The sequence below is a fragment of the Xyrauchen texanus genome, chromosome 48, assembly GCF_025860055.1.
Source record: "Xyrauchen texanus isolate HMW12.3.18 chromosome 48, RBS_HiC_50CHRs, whole genome shotgun sequence".
NCBI lineage: Eukaryota > Metazoa > Chordata > Actinopteri > Cypriniformes > Catostomidae > Xyrauchen > Xyrauchen texanus.
Window position 1 is genome coordinate 17055516 of NC_068323.1, and position 17610 is coordinate 17073125.

General features: G+C 36.8%; 2 protein-coding genes across 2 annotated transcripts; both read left to right on the top strand.

The window, feature by feature from the left end:
* Positions 1–2184: 2184 nt before the first annotated feature.
* LOC127639829 (uncharacterized) lies at positions 2185–5856 on the top strand. Its single transcript, XM_052122087.1, has 4 exons — positions 2185–2374; positions 2594–2657; positions 2738–2914; positions 5127–5856. The coding sequence occupies exons 1-4, from the start codon at positions 2322–2324 to the stop codon at positions 5271–5273; spliced, it is 441 nt and encodes a 146-aa protein (XP_051978047.1). The 5' UTR covers positions 2185–2321; the 3' UTR covers positions 5274–5856.
* Positions 5857–6934: 1078 nt separating this feature from the next.
* On the top strand, positions 6935–14479 carry LOC127639779 (ubiquitin carboxyl-terminal hydrolase isozyme L5). Its single transcript, XM_052121991.1, has 11 exons — positions 6935–7118; positions 10138–10201; positions 10294–10399; positions 10500–10625; positions 10735–10796; positions 10903–11033; positions 11268–11331; positions 11431–11533; positions 11618–11731; positions 13258–13356; positions 13716–14479. Exons 1-11 carry the CDS (start codon positions 7043–7045, stop codon positions 13758–13760), a joined length of 990 nt encoding a protein of 329 aa, XP_051977951.1. The 5' UTR covers positions 6935–7042; the 3' UTR covers positions 13761–14479.
* The last annotated feature ends 3131 nt before the right edge of the window (positions 14480–17610 follow it).

Here is a 17610-nt window from a genome sequence, read left to right on the forward strand (position 1 = left end):
CTGCATGGGGGTGGGAAATTACTTTTCAGTGGTTTAAAGGAGTTCCCCAACATATGACTGTCATTACTTGTCATAAGAAGGGCTTTACCATTATTATGATATGAGGGTAACGCAGGAACCCTTGATGAATACTAGAAAGGAAACTGGACCTCTGTGTGGCCCAGAAGAGTGTAATTAGTGGGGGGCAGTGTCGTGCTGATTTCTGACTCATTAACATGGTTATGTTTAGGGGTAGGTGTAGGGGTGGCTATTAGCAATAGGGGTGGGAATAGGTAGGGCCACATTAATGCACGGGCTTACCTGGGCTTAAGCCCCAGGGCCCGCAGCAGTAGGAAGGCCCCAAATTTGGGAGGGCATGTATATAAATGCATTCTGCTGGAGACACTGATGAAACATCAACACAGAGAGGGCATGTAATGGCTAAACCCATCCATGTAGCGCATGATCATCGAGTGAAATAGTTCCACTGAATCCCCCCCCCCTCCACTGACAAGGGCCCAGTGAAACAATAAGGCCTGGGGCCAGTACCACCATAATGGGACCCTGGGATTAGGTGTGTGCTTTAGGGACCAATTAGCAGAGAGTAAAAATCTGTCTGGGAGTCAGATTTCTGTGTCTGGGTGGGGGGCCATGATAGTCCCCCCTTAGTTTTGTGATTCTACATTTTAGAGTTTATTGAGGATAAAAATAGCTAGTAAAGAATGATCATGCTCTAACAGCAAAACCCTACCACTGTGAATAACTATGAAGAAAAATGAATGAGAATAAAAGTAAAGTTTAAAAAATTGATGGCCACAAACAAAACTTTTTTTCAGCGCTCCTTTCAGTACAGTGCTCAGTAACAGAGAGTGAAAGGTTGAAGACCCGCTGCTCGTTTCTCTTTAACAATATTAATGAGGATGGGGTTCAGATCATTAAACTTTAAAATATTTAACCAATAAATAATTCAAAGTTTCTTTTGTTCGCACCCTGCTGAAAGAGAAAGAAAGCCACAGTGTAGAGCTACAAAACAATTTTTCAGTTTTTTCTTAAAAAATGTATTGTTAAGAAATTAACATTTGGCCAAATTACTGATGTTGTATTGACAAATGTGACATGAACAGCCTTAATTATTTTGGTTAATTCATAGGCTTAGCCTTGTTCTCGTAAATAGTAAGATGGCACATTTAGTGAAAAACAGAGCTTAGATGGAAGCATTAAATCACTTGCCATAAAAAGAAGGGGAAACAATATCAGGGTTAACTTAGTTTCACAAGAGAACATTTTGTGTTTTGGTTGTTTAATGCATTTTACAGAATTACACAGTGCCACCCTATGGATGAAATTCGACAATGGCCTGTAATTACCTTATTCACAGTAGCGCCATCTTTGATTTTTAACAGGTGTTGTTTTTGATGTTGTTGTTGTTATTTATCATTATAGTTTTTGTAAAAACGTTATTATTTATTAGTTATTTTTTTTAATTTAATTATCGTTTTAAAAATAGAATCTCATTGTAGGCCTAAATTAAAGAAAGTGCAGTAGTACTGTCAGCACAATTAAATTTATGCCAGTTTGCTCAGGTAAATTTAATTTTTACTTATAATATTTTTGTTCTTTATTTATAGTACTTTTAATAGTATTTATCTATTTGATATGATTGTTATTTTTATTGTTCTGTAAATACAATTTTAATTAGAATGCGGGCGGGGCTCGTGTTTCCGATAAAGTGTCTAATTGGCAAGTTATGAGGTGTTTACATACTTTATACCTTATCTTAAATCTTCTTCGTTCATTTTCAGTACATTTGCTGAGCAGTTCAAAGTCGTTATGTGTATATTACGGTCTGGACTGCTATGGAACTAACGCGTAACCAGCTTTATCACGTAGTGTCTGTTACTTTTTTCAGCGCTGTTCAGAATGGACCAATCACAATGGTTTGAGAGAGAGAGAGAGAGAGAGAGAGAGAGAGAGAGAGAGAGAGGTTGCTGAGGTGATTTTTTGCCAATAAGGCAAAAAAACGTCTTGAGATTTGGAAAGGACTTTCTGAGCAGACAATGTATTTTAAAGAAAACATTTATTGTTTAGATTAGCACATTGGTCACGTAATATACAAGAAAAGGTGGGAGCAAATGAAGGCGATCCGAGACGGGTGGAGCCTGTGGACTGACGTCACATCAATGCGGTTCCGGTTGAGAGGTAAGCGTGTGTTTTGGACTTAGGAACAAATAGAGGACATAAATCTTTTGTGTAGAGTCGTCATGTATTCTACATATGTGTTTAACTGTCTTTTCGCCATGTTTTTTTTTTTATATTTTATTTATTAAACAGTGCACTCCACAATGTTTGCGAGGGGCATTCTGTCCAAATCCAAACAAGCTTATCAAATACTAAGGTCAACATGAGTATGATTTAATTTATATTATTTTATTTAGAATAACTGTGCTTAAGTATTGGCATGTTGTACTTAAAGTAAACCAGGGCGAAATAAGGACATTCAGTACTGTTCTGAGCTATCTGTTATGTAATTAGTTCATGGAACTGCTGCTAAAATACTTGTTTTGTTTTGTGGTTCTCTTAGTTTGACTAAATTCATGTCATGTATTTTATCTAGGATGGGGAACTTCACATCCTCTGCTCCTGGGTTGTCAAGCCCAGCATGCACTCAGTTTGTCCAGGTAAACTTTACCATGTATTGCTTCATTTAATGTCATACATCAGATTATTACATGTTTACATTTTTATGTCTTCAATATAGGATATTGTGTCCAAGAATTGCGTTGTGATATTTTCCAAACCCACGTGTCCTTACTGTAAGATGGCTAAGAATGTATTTAATGAGATAGGAGCATCATATAAAGTAATTGAACTGGATGAGCACAATGATGGGCGACGACTCCAGGAGACCTTAGCGCAATTGACAGGTGCCAGAACAGTAAGTAATATAATTTGCTTATGTTTATTAAATGGATAGTTCTGGTCTTGAATGCTAATTAGTCATTACACCATTCCAGCTGTGGTAAAATGCACACCATAGAGTGCAACTGTGCTTGTCTTGGTTCTGGATGTATTATTTCCTTTAGTTTCTTCCATGAATATTTTGTAAACATTTTTATAAATGAGTTGCAAGCCATGAACCAAAAAAAAAAAAAAACGGCTCCAAGGTGAATCGTGCTATTACACACTTTGATTTGAAGCAAAAAAAGTATTTGAAAATTGGACAAAGGTATAAGACTGCGTACTAAACATATTTAATGAGGGAATGACCTACAATGCCATGAATCATTGTGAATCAGGTAATCAATAAAAAAATTATGGATTTAAAGTTGTTGATTATAATTACAAAATATTTCAATTCTATTGCAAACTATGCATATATACACAAATCTGTAAGTAGTTTGAGACTGTAGGGAGAACGAATTGATTGTGCCAATGAATTGATTGCGCCATTCGCCGTGTGTCATGGATGTGGGCAGTTGCTGAAGAGCTCTTCTGGCGCACACTGATTGATGCAATTCTCTGATTGGTGGAGCATTTATTTTCAGGTTCATGGGTAGTGTTCTTCACCAGGATTTATGCTGTTGAACACAATTTATTTTAAAAAACATGGACGGATGGCTTCAACAGATGCATAAGCCATTGATTACAACCTCTGAGCACACAGATGGTCTGTCTTTAAAGGGTAACTAAACCCTAAACCAACTTTTTTTAGTTAATGATCTGTAAGCATGGGGCTTTATTAGTACTGGTCATTGATTCAAGTAATTTTTTTGACATTTTTGTATAAAGTGTTTTAATTCTACAATATATGGTGTAAAAAAGTCTGAGTGCTGCCCTCTTCAGGTTGAACGGTGGCTACTGCAGTTGAATTTTCCTATTGGCTGTTGCGGTACTTCGTGACGTAAGCGGTGACAGCTGACGTAAGCAGGTTCCAGCTCACCACGCCAGATTCATGTACATGTCGTCTTGCGACCGTGTGAGGAATAATAATAACATAGCGTCTGACAGCAGCTGTCAATTAATCCGTCACTACGAGTCTCAGGTGCCCCCGGCTCAGCCCCGCACTCGGTTCGTTCCCTCTATCCCCGCCGGGGTCTGCCCACTTTTCCTGCATTTTCAAATATTTCTAGTGGGTGGAGTCAGACTCTGAGCAGGTGTTTAGTTACCCTTTAAAGGTTTATAGGTTATGGGTAAAAATGTATTCGACTATGGGAAAAATAAAGAAGATTTTTATTTCCTCAACCTGATTTTTGCACTTGATGTTGAAAGCTATGATGCAACTGGCTGTGCTTTAGTGTGAACTCATTATGTTGGTTTGACAGCAAACATACTGTTATTCTAAAAACATTTAAAAGGTTTTTCCAAAATCCCTAAACCGAAACCAAAATTTCTCACACTAACTCCTTTCAAGCAACATCCACCAAATTTGGTACAGACATTCAGACTGTTCTGACTTTTCTAACTGATCTAATTTACGGTTTACGCACAGCAGCCAATCAAAAATCTGAAATTTCCTACAGACTTTAACGGAATGTTTAATAAGGCCAACAGAATGCGCGTTAATTCACAAAAAGGCCTTTAGCGTGCTTTCACACTTTGTTCAAGTGCTTGTGAAGAATGTTAGCATTTGTCAGCAGTGAGTCAGCAGATGCGTTGCAAGAGATGTTGTGAATTATGAGAGAAAGACATTAATTATTTGTCATAAATAGTACCGCAATTTGTTATGATTGTGTTCATATTAGCGGCGAACCATACAGGAGTTCCCTTGAACGTACCCCAGACCACCTTTTCAAACGGACTCGGGCGCAGATCACAGGTGCGCACCAGAGTTCGGAAACAGCATTCATATCATCCAAACAAACTGAATTTTGAATTAATTCAAACCCTTGTTCGCACCAACAGTTCTACTGTGAAAGCACCCTAAATCTGTTGCTCTCTCTGATTTATGAGACTATCTATGTGACCATCTGTACGAATATCTATTTAGCTAGCTAGCTACAGTAGCTATTTGTTTGTCTTACTGTAATGTATAAAAACATCACACTTAAAACGTATAAAACTAGTTTAAACTTCCAGACAAGTCTTTCAGGCCAACATCAAAGTTCGTTTGACAAACTTTACCCATGTTGTTCTTTTTACTCTTTCAGGTGCCAAGAGTCTTTATCAATGGGCAGTGCATTGGAGGGGGTTCAGACACAAAAAATCTTCACCAGCAAGGGAAACTTCTGCCTCTCATTGAACAGTGTAGTCCATGCTGTTTGAGTAATAGCCCTGAGAGCTCAGGGAATGCTTAATTTCAATCTAATCAGTGATAATGTATTTGTTTGTACTCTTTGGCCACCCTGAAACAGTGCAAATCCATGTAAAGGACTGTAGAAAATAGCCCACCTGATCTGCCTAAAGGCTTGTGTATAGTTTGTTTTTCTGCATTTTGTATCAGATCATTGCTGTTCAAAGTACTCTTGACCATGAGCAAATACAAAGTTCGACACATGCACACTATGTCTGCTTTGTGATGATATTTTAGAATGGTCAGAGGTAGGCGCATAAGCCGATGATGTACACGGATGAGGACAGTCTGTGCTGTGGACAGAATTTGTGTCATACATACTATACGTGTTTTGATCAGCAACGTGGACAACCGAAGTATGCTTTGGCCTTAAATCACTGAAATTAGTTCATGGTTGTTGTTTTTATTGTTGTTATAATTTCACCAAACTCGTGTTAGCTAAAATACACATGACATATGCTGTACATTTTCTTTTTGTAAAATATGAGTCCATAAGATACTACATTATGTGTTTTAGTTCAATTATGATTGAGTTACATTGCACTACATCTTTGTTTCTTTATGTACAGAAACATTTTAAAGTATTAAAGTCTTTAAAAAAATGTGTTGCAATTCTTGTTTTTCATAAGACACGCAACCACTGGACTAAAATCATTATTTTTATGTCTTTCCAATCAACACCTTTAAGATGCACTCTGTAAATCTTTTTTTTATCTTGGACTTACAGTGACACCTAGAGGTGTGGATGCAGCATCATTACAAATCAATAGTTTTCAGTTACAGATGCCATTGAAGAAATTCACTCTTCACAGTAAGTCATGAGTACAGTAATTTAATCCATGAGAGAGAGTGTCCAACAACAGGGCAGCAACTGATTAAGTGAGTAGTATTCGACTGGTCATGTGATCCATACATGGCAGCCCTGTGAGGTGACCCTCACCATGTAGAATAAAATAGCTTTTATAAGGTCACTGGTTTGACTGAAGTCTTCATCTCTAGTGGGTGTTCATGATTTTATACGTAGGTTTCAAAATTATAATTCATTTCCTTGGGATAACAACTTTTTTTAACGAGGAAACAAATACTGACTGCACCTTTAAATGTATTTATTCAGTAACTTTTGTCTTTGTGTTATCTTGGATTTACACTGAAACAAAGTGTGCCATTGTAAAAATGTTCACAGTCAGCCATGAATACTCTAATCAATGAGTGTCAAATAACAGGATGGTTACTGTAATTAAGCGAGTAATATTCAGCTGGTCTTGTGATTCTAACATGGCAGCCCCCATGTCCAGACTCTCTCCATGTAGAATAAAACAGATTTTATAAGGTTTACAAGGTGAGTGTTAATGATTTTATACATAATTGCAAAATTACAATTCATGTCTTTAGGAGTTAAATGAGGCAAAAATTACTGAGTGCACCTTTAAATATCATGGTCTCGTGCACAGATCCCAGCCTTTATTAGTTAAGCTCAAGATGACACAATATAATTTATTAAAACGTACTTACATTGTTTGTCTGATAGAATGTTTACATTAAATCACCTTTTTATAATGGAAAAGACATCGAACGACCCAAAAACAACAACACTCCATGGCACATGGAGGCAGAAGCGCGCTTCGCGTTTTGAACGCGTCACATGAAGCAGAATGACGCGTGTAGAAAGGAATGATGGGAAAAGTACTGTATGTGTGAATCTATCAGTCTCATCAGCCTCGCTTTATCACTACACAAGCACAATTACAGTTTACAATTAAATATAAATTAGAAATGGCGGGAAGCGCTGGAGAATGGTGTCTTATGGAAAGTGACCCGGGAGTTTTTACAGAGCTGATCAAAGGATTTGGTAAGCAGTCTGTGATTCATTACATTAGTAACGGAGCTAGTAGTGCTCCAGTTCAGTTATATGGTCGCCAAGATGATGACTTATTTGTTAGTGGTTATATATGATGTGTTGTAGTTTACAGGTCGCAGGTACCTAATATCAGATCCATTGAATGAGCTCAATGCAAGAGTCAGCTTTGAAAAACGCTTGCTAATTCATGCAGAGTGTCATCTGCCTCTCATATCTGCAATTCTTAGCATGTGTCTTGTATCTCAGTAACAGTGTCTGAAAATCGAGTCTGCAGCCCCTACGTAGACAGCATTGCCCATCACGTACGTTTGATTCTGCATGTTTGGGCATGTTCGAACATTCGATTACAAACGTTTAGCGTGCGTTCAGACCAGAGGAGGCGACAACGTCAAAATTAGCTCTGGCTGCCCTGCCAACAACGCTATCGAAGATTCGCAGACGCTCTGACGTAGTTGAAATAGGCGGCAACGTTTGTTCGGAATGCTTGATTATTTCCTATTTCAACTACGTCAGAGCATCCATGGCAGGCCAGCCAGAGCAAATTTTGACGCTCTTGCCTCCTCTGGTCTGAACGCACGGCCTGACACCCACAACCAGGGGCGAAAATTTCATCAAAATGTTGGGGGGGCAATTTTTTTTGTTGTTGCCCCGTTTGCATTTCTTAAACAATTATTTTAAGAATATATCATTATATTATTTACAATACACATATTTTAATGATATTTTGGGGGACGGGGACAACCCTCTGACAACCCTCTGACAACCCTTTTTTTTCTTCTGTTTCAAAAGTGGCTTTTTCTTTGCAATTCTTCCCATAAGGTCTTCTCTTTTCTGTTGAACATGAAACTGGTGTTGAGCGGGTAGAATTCAATGAAGCTGTCAGCTGAGGACATGTGAGGTGTCTATTTCTCAAACTAGAGACTCTGATGTGCTTATCCTCTTGTTTAGTTGTACATCTGGCCTTCCACATCTCTCTCTGTCCTTGTTAGAGCCTGTAGTGTACACCTTTGTATGAAATCTTAAATTTGTTCTGGCAATATCAAGCATTGTATAGCCTTCATTCCTCAAAACAATGATTGACTGATGAGTTTCTAGAGAAAGCGGTTTCTTTTTTGCCATTTTTATTTTTTACCTAAAGACATGACAGTCTATTGCATATTGTGGCAACTCCAAAACAAACACAAAGACAATGTTAAGCTTCATCTAACAAACCAAATAGCTTTCAACTGTGTTTGATATAATGGCAAGTAATTTTCTAGAACCAAATTAGCAATTTAGCATTTTTTTGCTTCAATAAAATATATATATATATATATATATATATATATATATATATATATATATTATTGAAGCAAAAAGTAATCTAACACCTATATCACCCATGTGAAAAATGAACTACCACCTTAAACTTAATAGCTGGTTGTGCCACCTTTAACAACAACAACTGCAAGCAAACGCTTCCGATAACTGGAGATCAGTTTTTTACAATGCTGTGGTGGAATTTGATCCACTCTTCTTTGCAGAACTGCTTTAGTTCAGCCACATTTGAGTGTTTTCAAGCAAGAACAGCTTTTTAAGGTCCTGCCACAGCATCTCAATCAGGTTCAAGTAAGGACTTTGACTAGGCCAAAACTTACATTTTGCTTCTTTTTAGCCATTCAGAGGTGGATTTACGATGCTTTGGATCATTGTCTTGCTGCACAATTCAGTTGCTCTTGAGCTTCAACTCACAGACTGATGACCGAACATTGTCCTTTAGGATTTTTTGGTAGAAAGCAGAATTAATGTTTCCCTCAATTATTGTATGTCACCCTGAAGCAGCAAAGCATCCCCACACCATCACACTACCACCAACATGCTTGACTTTATGTATGATGTTCTTTTTGTGGAATTTGTGTTTGCATAGTGAGGATGTCTTCAAAAATAATGCCAATGGCAATTTACGTCATACAAAACTCATGGTTTTTACTGGTTGCCAGTTTGTCACAATGACCTCTTGATATTGGCAATAGAGCTATTAATAACTGTTTTCAATAAAAATAAATGTTAGCAATTTACAATTAATGTAATTTTAATGTAACTTTGGTAGCACTTAATAAAAATGTTTAATTTCTTTAACATTAGTTAATACATTAGGTATAATGAACAAACAATGAACTATATATTTTTACAGCATTATTTATCATAATTGTGCATTAATGTGCATTAACTAATACAACTTTTGATTTTAAAAATGTATTGGTATATGTTGTAACTAACGTTAAGTTAATTACAGTAATGTTGTTAAATAATGTTAACAAATGGAACCTTTTTGTAAAGTGTTACTGTAATTTTACTGTATTAAACATATAACTGCCACATATAACTTGCAAAAGTGTGGCAAAGGGCACTTTAAGAAAAACATTTTTATTGGCATTGGCTGATCTTAGTGTTGAAAAATCGATCGGTATCGGCCTCAAATTTCCTGATTTCCCAAATTTTCCCAGCACCACTAGATTCAACATGTTTGGGCATCAAGCATGTGTTCTGAACATTTAAGTCAGGATTTTGGGCATATAGGCAGGTTAAACATGCAAATCAGGTTTTTCAATACAAGACTCTTAGGCACGTTCTGGGCATTTGATTCTGGATTTTAAGAATCATAGGCAGACTAGACATGTTCCGGCATTTGATTCTGGATTTTGGACATGTTGGCGTGTTCTGAACATTTGATTAAGCGTAGTCTAAGCATCCAAGACCCATTCCAAATGTCCGATTCAACATGTTTGGGCATCAAAGATGCATTTTGAACATTTCGATTCATCTTTTTTGGGCACCATAGACACTTTCTGAAAATTCGATTCAGCATGTTTTGGCATCATAGGTTTCTTTCGAATGTTTGACTCCACATGTTTAGGCACGTTCAAAATATTTGCTAAGCTTTTAGACACTGACCGTATTTTCTTCCTGTAGAGACTAGACTATGTGTTTCTGATACACCTTATGACACAGATTTCTTTGTTGTCAATAGGGTGTAAAGGCGCACAGGTTGAGGAGATATGGAGCATGGAACCAGAGAACTTTGAAAATCTCAAGTAAGGAACATCCAAGTATCTTGTATTATATACAGAGTTTCCAGTGTGTTGCATCTTGAACTGCAAATGAATATGCATGCAATTCATTTCAGGCCTGTTCATGGTCTGATTTTCCTCTTCAAGTGGCAACCTGGCGAGGAGCCAGCAGGGTCAATAGTTCAAGACTCAAGGCTGGATCAGATTTTCTTTGCCAAGCAGGTGCAGCATATTTTATTTATGTATTTTTGTGTCAACACATTACTTGTTACCAACTAAAAAAGGTACTACGCCATTCATTTTTGTATTCTTAATGTTTCAGGTTATCAATAATGCCTGTGCGACCCAAGCAATCGTCAGCGTGTTGTTAAACTGCACACATTCTGATATGCATCTTGGGGAAACGCTGACAGAATTTAAAGAGTTTTCACACAGTTTCGATGCTGCAGTAAGTTGGCATGTATTTTGATCAAGTTTTGATTACTTCACTGACTTTTGTGGCAATGGAAAGCCTGGCCATCATATCTCTATTTCAATATTTTTTTACTTCCCCCAAGATGAAGGGTCTTGCTCTCAGTAACTCTGAAGTGATTCGACAAGTTCACAACAGCTTTGCCAGGTTGTACATTTGAATTTGAATTTTTTATTATTACTTTATCCTTTGCCAAATGTTGCATCATATGTCTATTACAAATAATGTATTTTTCCCCCCATTTTCTCTATAGACAGCAGATGTTTGAGTTTGACGCCAAGTCATCGTCTAAAGAAGAAGATGCTTTTCACTTTGTGAGCTATGTTCCTGTTGATGGCAGACTGTATGAGTTGGATGGGCTTCGTGAAGGACCTATTGATCTAGGTTAATAGAAAAAATCTTGAATTATGTTCAGATTCGAAATTCATACAACTTCCAAAATTCTTTGTTGGTCATTATAATTCAATATAGGTTTTAATTAGCATTATAATTTTCAAAATGAAAACATTAATCTCAGGTAATCAGTTTGAACATGCACAGATGTTTAATTTGTTTAATCAAATTCTTTGGTGTTGGTGTCTTTTTTTTTCATGATTTAGTATTTTGCCACTTTCTTAGGTGCATGTAACCAAGATGATTGGATCAGTGTTGTACAGCCAGTCATTGAGAAAAGGATACAGAAGTAAGTGTCAATAACCTATACAATAAACTTGAAACTGTCTTGATAGTGATTGGTTGTTTTTCTAATTGCATTTTTTTTATCCATGTATACTTCTATCAGATACAGTGAGGGAGAGATTCGTTTCAACTTGATGGCTATTGTATCGGACCGCAAGATCATTTATGAAAATAAGATTGTTGAACTTCAGGCCCAGCTCACAGAAGTAATCAGTTCTGAATGTGAAATGGTAGTAATCTTGACAAATGCATTGAGAAAGACTGAGAAAAACAGTTCTGTTGTTTCACAGGAAGAGCCAATGGACACAGACCAGAGTGGAAATCATCTTAGCTCCATCCAATCAGAAATCGCCAAGTATCAGCTCCTTATTGAAGAAGAGAACCAAAAGCTTAAAAGATACAAAGTACGTCAAAGTGTCTTCCAACCTTTATTCTAAAAGACCATTTATACAACATGTCGCTGTGCTTATTTTAGTATATTTAGTATATGTGTATTTCTGTATAGCCTAAAAGCAGAAGAAACTCAAATTTAGAGGCTTTCTGTTAATATGGTATTTAAAATAAATAAGATGTCCGAATGGTGCAATGCCCCTTTAAGAACTTACAAGAATGTGGATATAAAATCAAGAGATCGACCGATATGATACTGATTATTTTTTGTGTTTATGTGTCTAACCAATTTAATTGAACCATTATTTCTTGTTTTATTTCTGCTTTTAGGCACATTAACAAATTAATTAAAATTGCGTACTGTTTACAAATAATTAATTTGACTGGGTTTAGTTGCAACATACACTTGTTCAAAGCCCCTCACTTAATATTTAAAATGTTACGTTTTTTAAATCCAACTTTATCGGTTAACCCAAAATTAAAGAACCGATAACCAATTACCAGTAAGTAGAAAAGTGGAAATATCGGTCTTACCGATTATCGGTCTATCGCTTATAAAATGGAAGAATGTTTATTTTTTTTTTTTATTGAAAACATCAAAAGATCAGATAGAAGTCTACTAAAAGTTTATTGGACTAGTGTGACAAAGAGGAGGGCATGGTCGGACCCTGATGGAGCATGGACGGCGCTGAATCAGCTGATTAGCGGGAGAGTGAGATAAGGGGCAGCCAGAAATATGGTTAGAGAGAGACGCACGCGGCCGCGTTGCATTTGTGTCTGCGTCCTTATTTTTTTGTTGTTTTAAGTTCATTTATATTATTAAAGTTTATATTTACTGTTCAACCGGTTGCTTGTCCTTCCCTGTTACATCTAGTTTTCGTTGCAATATACACTTGTTCGAAGCCCCTCACTTAATTCATATTTAAAACGTAAAGTCTTTGTGTCCAACTTTATCGGTAAACTCGATATTAACTCTTTCCCCGCCAGCGTTTTTAAAAAAAAGTTGCCAGCCACCGCCAGGGTTTTTGACGATTTTCGCTAAAATTTAATGGCTCGCAGAATATTTTCTTCAATGAATATATGAAGATGCTATATATCAAAATAAAGATCTGGGCCTCTGCTTTTAGGCAAAAAAAGGATTTTATTTTATCTTCATTTGTTCTTTTTTTATTGCGACTTGAACAGAGGTAGGTTTTGTCAAAAAACAACATTTCAGACAAAAAGCTGAGAAAAAGGCATGTTTATGTCTGATATTTTGAGCTTCTCAATACTCCACTTCTTCATGTTTGAGACGATCGCAGTCTGTTTCTTTGATCAAAGAGTTGCGTACTCTTTCAAAACATGCGCAGGGGTCTTCCTTACCGTATAACACCTAAAACACGGAAAAGTCCGTGTTTGGCGGGGAAAGGGTTAAAGAACCGGTACCTGTTTAAGTGGAATAGTGTAAATATCGGTGAAAATATCGGTCCAACCGATTATTGATTCCATATCTCTTATGATATGAAATAAAGTGGGTTTTGTTTTTTGCTGCAATTTTTAGATTGAAAACATCAGAAGGAAGCACAACTACTTGCCCTTTATTATGGAGTTACTGAAGACATTGGCTGAATATCAGCAGCTGATACCTTTGGTTGAAAAGGTAAGCTAGATTATTGCTAAAAGTTAAAAAATAAAAACACTTGCTTTGGAACATAGATGTGATTTGTGAGTGCCGGTATGTGTCAGCTTTAAAAGAAGAATTATTGTAATAGTGTGTTGTGATATAGTGAATCTCTACATACCAATAGAGGGCAGTGTTGGTTTAATTAACAGTGGAATTTAACTTATATTGTTTGCCACCTAAATTTGTTTGTTAAACCTTGCAGAATTCATTGGTATGAAAGTACATGGCTGCCGCTTTCAAACACCATACAAATAATACAACACGAGTTGTTTAAAGTGCAAAAATTGGCCTTAAGAGGGTGAATATTAAATTATTTTATTTTTCTGTCTCCTTAGGCAAAGGAAAAACAAAGTGCTAAAAAAGTACAAGAAGCGAAGTAACAACATTGTTTTGACCCTGTTTAATTTTTGCCACGGAATCACTTGATGTGCACTTGTCATCCTGTATCTCATAGAAGGAGCATCTGGAAGTGAAGCCAAGCTCTATGCTTGCTGTCATTTCATTCACGTCTGTGTATGCATGCAAAGAGATGTTTAAATAATGTCTTATTTTCATATAAATTTCATTTGTATACAGTACTAGTGTGGTTTCATGTTTTTCTTATGAGCACACAGTAGCAGGACAAATGATTAGTAAATGCAAATATAAATTAAAAGCACTGGTCTGTTATTATTTATTTTTAATTTAAGGCTCTAATCTTTTATCAAGGTTCATATGGTCATGGAAAACCTGTTAAGGTCTAGGCCTGAAAAAGTCATGGAAATTAATAAAAACTAATTTGTTTTGGTCATTTTTGAGCAGGAACACCACACGTGTGACTTTGTGCCATTGTTTTTACAAAATAAAAAAATTTAAAAACAAACTTCTTAGTTAAACATTAAATCACACAAGTGCAATAAATAGTACAGAATGTTTTCATATTTTATTTAATATTGCCCAAATTGTCCACAAATAATACTTTTTTCACTCAAAACAGAAGTACATAAGCTCAGGTCAGTGAGGCCTACAATCAGTAAGTTACAAAAAGAAATGCAAAACCTGTGCAAATTGAAAGAAAGCAAGTTGGCAAAAAGATCTAATCCAATATCCGGTGATAATATAGCATGAGCGATTTATAAGCAATTTTTATAGGTCGGCCATTTTTGACCGGGAACACCTCAATTGTGAATTTGTGCAATATTGTACAAAATAAATTATTTCAAAACAAACTTCCTTGTTAAACATTTAACAATTGTACAGAATGATTTAATATTTTATTCAGTATTGCCATAATTATACACAAATATATATATATATATATATATATATTATTATTATTTTCTTTACTCAAAAATGGAGGTGCAACACAGCACATGGGTTAAATCAGGAGGATGACGCAGGCCCACATGAGTAGACAAGCTGCGGTCAGGCTTGTTGTGAGGACCTTTGCATCCAGTGTCAAAAATGAATCTTTTATTTACATGTGAAGTTGCACACAAAAAAACTAATCTGTATTCGATGGGGAGGCATATGTGTTTATATATATATATATATATAGCCGTGGCTTAAAAGTATTGACAGTGACATACATTTTGTGTTTCACAAAGTTTTCTGCTTCGGTTGTGTTGCTGATTCACATGGTTCCTAGATTATTGTGCAGAGTGATCAGATGCATTTTAAATAATTTCAAAAAGCTTCATTGGCTTTTTTAACACAAAATTTCAAATGTCACTTTTTTTGCCCTGGCACAAAATGACCAGCTAACATAATTTCACTAATCATATAAGCAGCACCTGGGAAGTGGAAATGAGTACTAGTCAGGTGAAATCGCTCTATCATTCTGATTGGATTATAAGAGCAGACTGTTTGCTATAAAAGGAGGGAAGAAGTGCTTCCAATCATTGTGTTCTTGTTAGCAATGGTTACCTCTAAAGAAAGACGTGCAGCCATCATCGATTTGCATCAAAATTGCCTCACATGCAAGGAAATTGCTGCAAAGAATATTGTACCTGAAAGAACCATTTACCGGATCATCAAGAACTTCAAGGAGAAAAGTTCAACTGCACTGAAGAAGGCTTCAGGACGTCCCAGAGTGTCCAGCAAGCGCCAGGACTGCCTCCTCCTGAGGAGTCGGCTACGGAATCGTGTCACCCCCAGTGCAGCGCTTGCTCAATATTGGCAGCAAGTCGGTGTGAGTGTATCTGCAATCACAGTGAGGCGAAGAATTTTGGACAATGGCCTGATGTCAAGAAGGGCAGCAAAGAAGCCACTTCTCTCCATGAAAAACATCAAGGACAGACTGAAATTCTGCAGGAAGTACAAGGATTGGACCGCATAAGACTGGTAGTTATTTTCTCTGATGAAGCCCCCTTCCGACTGTTTGGGACATCTGGAAAATCAATAGTCTGGAGAAGAAAAGGTGAACGCTACCATGAGTTCTGTGTCGTGTCAACAGTGAAGCATCCTGAGGCCATCCATGTGTGGGGATGCTTTTCATCCAAGGGAGTGGGCTCTCTTACAATTCTGCCCAAAAACACTGCCAAGAATAAAGAAAGGTATCAAAACGTCCTGCAAGAACAACTTCTCCCAATGATCCAGGAGCGTTTTGGTGATGATCCATGAATTTTCCAGCATGATGGAGCACCATGTCACAAGGCAAGAGTGATAATGAAGTGGCTCGGTGATCATTACAGTGAAATTTTGGATCTGTGGCCAGGCAAATCCCCAGATCTTAATTACATAGAGAACATGTGGTCAATCCTCAAAAGGCAAGTGGACAAGCAGAAGCCCACAAATTGTGATCAACAATGAGCACTAATAAGGCAAGAATCGATTGCCATCAGTCAGGATTTGGCCCAGAATCTGATATCCAGCATGCCAGAGCAAATGTCAACACTGTAAATATTGACTCTGCATAAATTGAAAGGTTCTGCCAATAAATGCCTTTGAAACTTGTGAAAGACTTATAATTGTTGTCCAGTATACCATAGAAACCTGTGAAAAAATAATTTACAAATACTGAAGCAGCAAACTTTGGAAAACACAAAATTTATGTCACACACACACACACACACACTGGCAGACACAAGTTTGGAATAATGTACAGGTTTTGCTGTTTAAGAAGGAAATTGGTACTTTAATTTACCAAAGTGGCATTCAACTGATCACAAAGTATAGTCAGGACATTACTGATGTAAAAGACAGCAACATCACTATTTGAAAAATCTTTTTTGATCCAATCTAGACAGACCCCATTTCCAGCAGCCATCAGTCCAACACCTTATCCTTGAGTAATCATGCTAAATTGCTAATTTGGTACTTGAAAATCACTTGCCATTATATCAAACACAGCTGAAAGCTATTTGGTTCATTAAATGAAGCTTAACATTGTCTTTGTATTTGTTTGCGAGTTGTCACATTATGCAATAGACTGGCATGTCTTAAGGTCAATATTAGGTCAAAAATGGCAAAAAAGAAACAGCTTTCTCTAGAAACTCATCAGTCAATCATTGTTTTGAGGAATGAAGGCTATACAATGCTTGAAATTGCTGAAGAATTCTTACAAAGGTGTACACTAAAGTCTTCAAAGACAAAGGACAACTGGCTCTAACAAGGACAGAAAGAGATGTGGAAGGCCAGATGTACAACTAAACAAGTGGATAAGTACATCAGAGTCTCTAGTTTGAGAAATAGACGTCTCACATGTCCTCAGCTGACAGCTTCATTGAATTCTACCCGCTCAACACCAGTTTCATGTACAACAGTAAAGAGAAGACTCAGGGGTGCAGGCCTTATAGGAAGAACTGCAAAGAAAAGCCACTTTTGAAACAGAAAAACAAAAATAAAATGTTAAAGTGGGCAAAGAAACACAGACATTGGACAACAGTCATTGGAAAAGAGTGTTATGGATCTTAACACCATTGCGCTTTTGTGGGATCAGCTAGACTGTAAGGCGTGTGAGAAGTGCCCAACATCTATGGCAAGTGCTACAGGAAGTGTGGGGTGAAATGTCACCTGAGCATCTGGACAAACTGACAGCTGGAATGCTAAGGATCAGCAAAGCTGTCATTGCTGCACGTGGAGGATGTTTTTGATGAAAACTCTGAAGTGGTTCAAATTGTAACAGTAATTTTTCACATTATTAATTTCCTGACTATATTTTGTGATCAGTTGAATGCCACTTTGGTAAATTAAAGTATCAATTTCCTTCCAAAACAGCAAAATCTGTACATTATTCCAAACTTTTGTCTT

Bases quoted from the DNA above. Each gene is read 5' to 3' on its own strand.
- LOC127639829 (XM_052122087.1), top strand. From the start codon at position 2,322: ATGTTTGCGAGGGGCATTCTGTCCAAATCCAAACAAGCTTATCAAATA. The intron at 2,375-2,593 runs GTCAACATGAGT...TATTTTATCTAG, and splicing joins CAAGCTTATCAAATACTAAG to GATGGGGAACTTCACATCCT. The intron at 2,658-2,737 runs GTAAACTTTACC...TCTTCAATATAG, and splicing joins CATGCACTCAGTTTGTCCAG to GATATTGTGTCCAAGAATTG.
- LOC127639779 (XM_052121991.1), top strand. From the start codon at position 7,043: ATGGCGGGAAGCGCTGGAGAATGGTGTCTTATGGAAAGTGACCCGGGA. The intron at 10,626-10,734 runs GTAAGTTGGCAT...ACTTCCCCCAAG, and splicing joins CACACAGTTTCGATGCTGCA to ATGAAGGGTCTTGCTCTCAG. The intron at 11,332-11,430 runs GTAAGTGTCAAT...TACTTCTATCAG, and splicing joins ATTGAGAAAAGGATACAGAA to ATACAGTGAGGGAGAGATTC.